We start from the raw sequence: 2,668 nt of genomic DNA, 5'->3' as shown, positions 1-2,668 counted from the left end.
CAGCCCCCCCTCCCCCCCCCAAGAATTTTTTTTATAAATATAAAACATTTTATATAGTTTTATATAATATTAAATAATCAATAATTTATTTATCACTTTGATACATGGATCCAGGAGGGGTCTAGGGGACCCCCCCTAAGACATATTATAATATTATTATTATATAGTTTTACATATTAAATAATCAATAATTTATTTATCACATTGATTACCTATAGTCTATTACTATTATTATGACAACATTTTTAAATTAAGAATAAAGTATAATATTTTATTAAAATTGTATTTCTGTTGTAAAAAAATTGTTGGATCCGTGCCTGCGTTAGATACCAAATACGGTACGCGGGGCGGTGAAGTGGTGGCGGAGTCGACGGCGGCGGCGGCGGCGGACCAATGAGAACCGGAGAAATGCTTACGTCACAGTACAAGGCTGGGCGGAGGGTGGGTGCGCGATTTGTTTCTAAACCGGTAATATTGCTGACATACCTAGTTATTTTGTCATGTGTTATATAAATTATAAACATTAATCAGTCTTCATGATCACGAATACATTAGATAAGTACAAACTACTATAACAGTACGAATTACATTATAGATCATACTATATTATTATGGTTCAACGGTTTAACTATGATTTATGAATAACGCAATAACAAATAATATAGTATTTGATAATAACTATCTAAATATCTTGTAAGTAAGCAGTAAGCACTATTCACTAATAAAACAGTAATACAGTATTTAAGTAAACAGTATTTAGATTATAACAGTTAACAGTATAAAAAAAAAATGTTTAATTTTGAGCATTTGTAGTCCCTAGTATAGTCGACATTGTTAACTCGAGAATTGAGATGACGGACGAACCTGCGAATTGCACTACGCATCATACAAACACTGTAAAAGTTAAGTGTGACTGGCAGTCAAACGTTTGTGGAATGGACATTGAGGACTGTGTCGTTTCCAGTCCAAAGCAGTCGGAAACTGATGCCAGCAAACTGTAATACAGTTATTTTTACAATGTAATTAATAACTATTATTTACTATAATTATTGTTGCAGTGACGTCCTGCAACTAATAACGGAATTTGATTGCAAGGGTGTGAATTTCGAAAAACCTGAACATTTAAACGACTTTTTCATAAACATCAATTGTGATCCTATGCATGTAATCAATACAATAGTTGTGTGTTCTGAGGTACTACTGCGTCATTTTACATTATAAATATGTTTGAGACTTGAGTGAAAACAATTTGTTTTTTTGTTGTTTTCCAGGCCAGAATCATAGAACTGTTTGGGAAGACGGGAGAATATGTGTCTATACATCAGTCTTTAGATCATGATGTTTTAAGTGATGGAGTTAAAATGTTTTCTCATTTGATACCCATTAACAGTACAGAGTGTGCATTAAAGTTGAAACAATATAATAATTCAGATTTTGTTTGGATTTTTGGCATAATAATTTATTTAACCGATATGAAAGAGCATCCTAATACATTTTTGGGCCCTATAAATATGCAGAACGTTCAAAATTTGTTGGAGTCAAAACCATTAGACTTAAATGCTTTTAAAATTATTTTCTATGTTAAGTCTGAAAGAATCAAAATCAACTAATAATGATATTTTAATGTCGATTTTCAATAATATGGAAAATTCTAAATTTCCGAATTGTGATACTGAGGGCAATAAGTTCATGTCGATTGGTTTCAAACAATTCGAAAAAAAAGTAGAAGACAAACTTCAAAGTATGGCTGTTCAAATTAATACAATTGAGAATAACGTTGAAACATTAAATAAAAAGTTTGACTTGTTGTTAAGTGCACTTCATGATAAAAATAGTTTATTATAATTTTATGTTAATATTATGTTTTGTTTGAATCTTATTGCAATCCACAAACTATGGCAAGATTAAAGATAGAATTCTATTTCTATTTTGAAATGGTTTCAACTGTTTTATTTTTTAAAAATTTTATATTTTTAATTTTATTGAATACACAGACTGAAATATTTTTATTTAACATAAGACTTATAAGAAACTTATCTGAAATATAAAATAATTGTTATATTTTTTATGTTTTTTCATTGATAGATTAACCTTATGCACTATTTCAGCTATACAATTATACTCCATTCGCGTTTAGAAGGAACCTCGATGCCCCACCAAGTCAATTATCTGTACGGACTCCGTGTAGTAAAGTTACATGCACAAGTTAGCGACCAACATAGACTTAATGTGCATATTCAATAGTCCATACATTGAAGGTTGAACAGAATGATACCATACTGAATACTGATTTTAAAAAAACTATTTGAAATATTATGTTAGAATTTGTTTTAAGAGGACGTTACGCAGATATTTGTTGTCTCCGTCTTACAAGTGCATAACATAGCAAATTTATGCTCAACAAATCTCATTTAATTCATTCAGTTTAAAAACTAGTATTAATCGACTTATTCTGAAACTTGATGGGAAGATACCAATTCACTCTTATTTATAACTAACAGAGATAAACATGTTCTCCTAGGCATACATTTGCTATGTAACGCACTCGTTAGACAAAGACAACAAATGACTGTGTAACATCCTCTTAAGATCTATATTTATTGTATATTTAGCAATATTAATTATAACAGTAAAAGTTCAGTTTTAAAATTACTTTTCAGTTCTTCAT

General features: G+C 30.0%; 1 protein-coding gene across 1 annotated transcript; it reads left to right on the top strand.

Annotated features, from left to right (window-relative positions):
* Positions 1-277: 277 nt before the first annotated feature.
* Positions 278-1,722, top strand: LOC100571111. The gene is made up of 4 exons (XM_008191491.3): positions 278-693; positions 814-997; positions 1,059-1,194; positions 1,272-1,722. The coding sequence occupies exons 2-4, from the start codon at positions 852-854 to the stop codon at positions 1,608-1,610; spliced, it is 621 nt and encodes a 206-aa protein (XP_008189713.1). The 5' UTR covers positions 278-693; positions 814-851; the 3' UTR covers positions 1,611-1,722.
* The last annotated feature ends 946 nt before the right edge of the window (positions 1,723-2,668 follow it).

This window comes from Acyrthosiphon pisum, unplaced genomic scaffold (genome assembly GCF_005508785.2).
Source record: "Acyrthosiphon pisum isolate AL4f unplaced genomic scaffold, pea_aphid_22Mar2018_4r6ur Scaffold_18676;HRSCAF=19358, whole genome shotgun sequence".
NCBI lineage: Eukaryota > Metazoa > Arthropoda > Insecta > Hemiptera > Aphididae > Acyrthosiphon > Acyrthosiphon pisum.
The sequence above is the reverse complement of the archived record's forward strand: the minus strand, read 5'-3'. Positions and strand labels throughout refer to the sequence as shown.

What these genes read in the sequence shown, in the direction of transcription:
- LOC100571111 (XM_008191491.3), top strand. Translation starts at nt 852, where the DNA reads ATGACGGACGAACCTGCGAATTGCACTACGCATCATACAAACACTGTA. An exon ending in GAAACTGATGCCAGCAAACT is followed by an intron (nt 998 to 1,058) that starts GTAATACAGTTA and finishes TTATTGTTGCAG; the next exon opens with TGACGTCCTGCAACTAATAA. An exon ending in CAATAGTTGTGTGTTCTGAG is followed by an intron (nt 1,195 to 1,271) that starts GTACTACTGCGT and finishes GTTGTTTTCCAG; the next exon opens with GCCAGAATCATAGAACTGTT.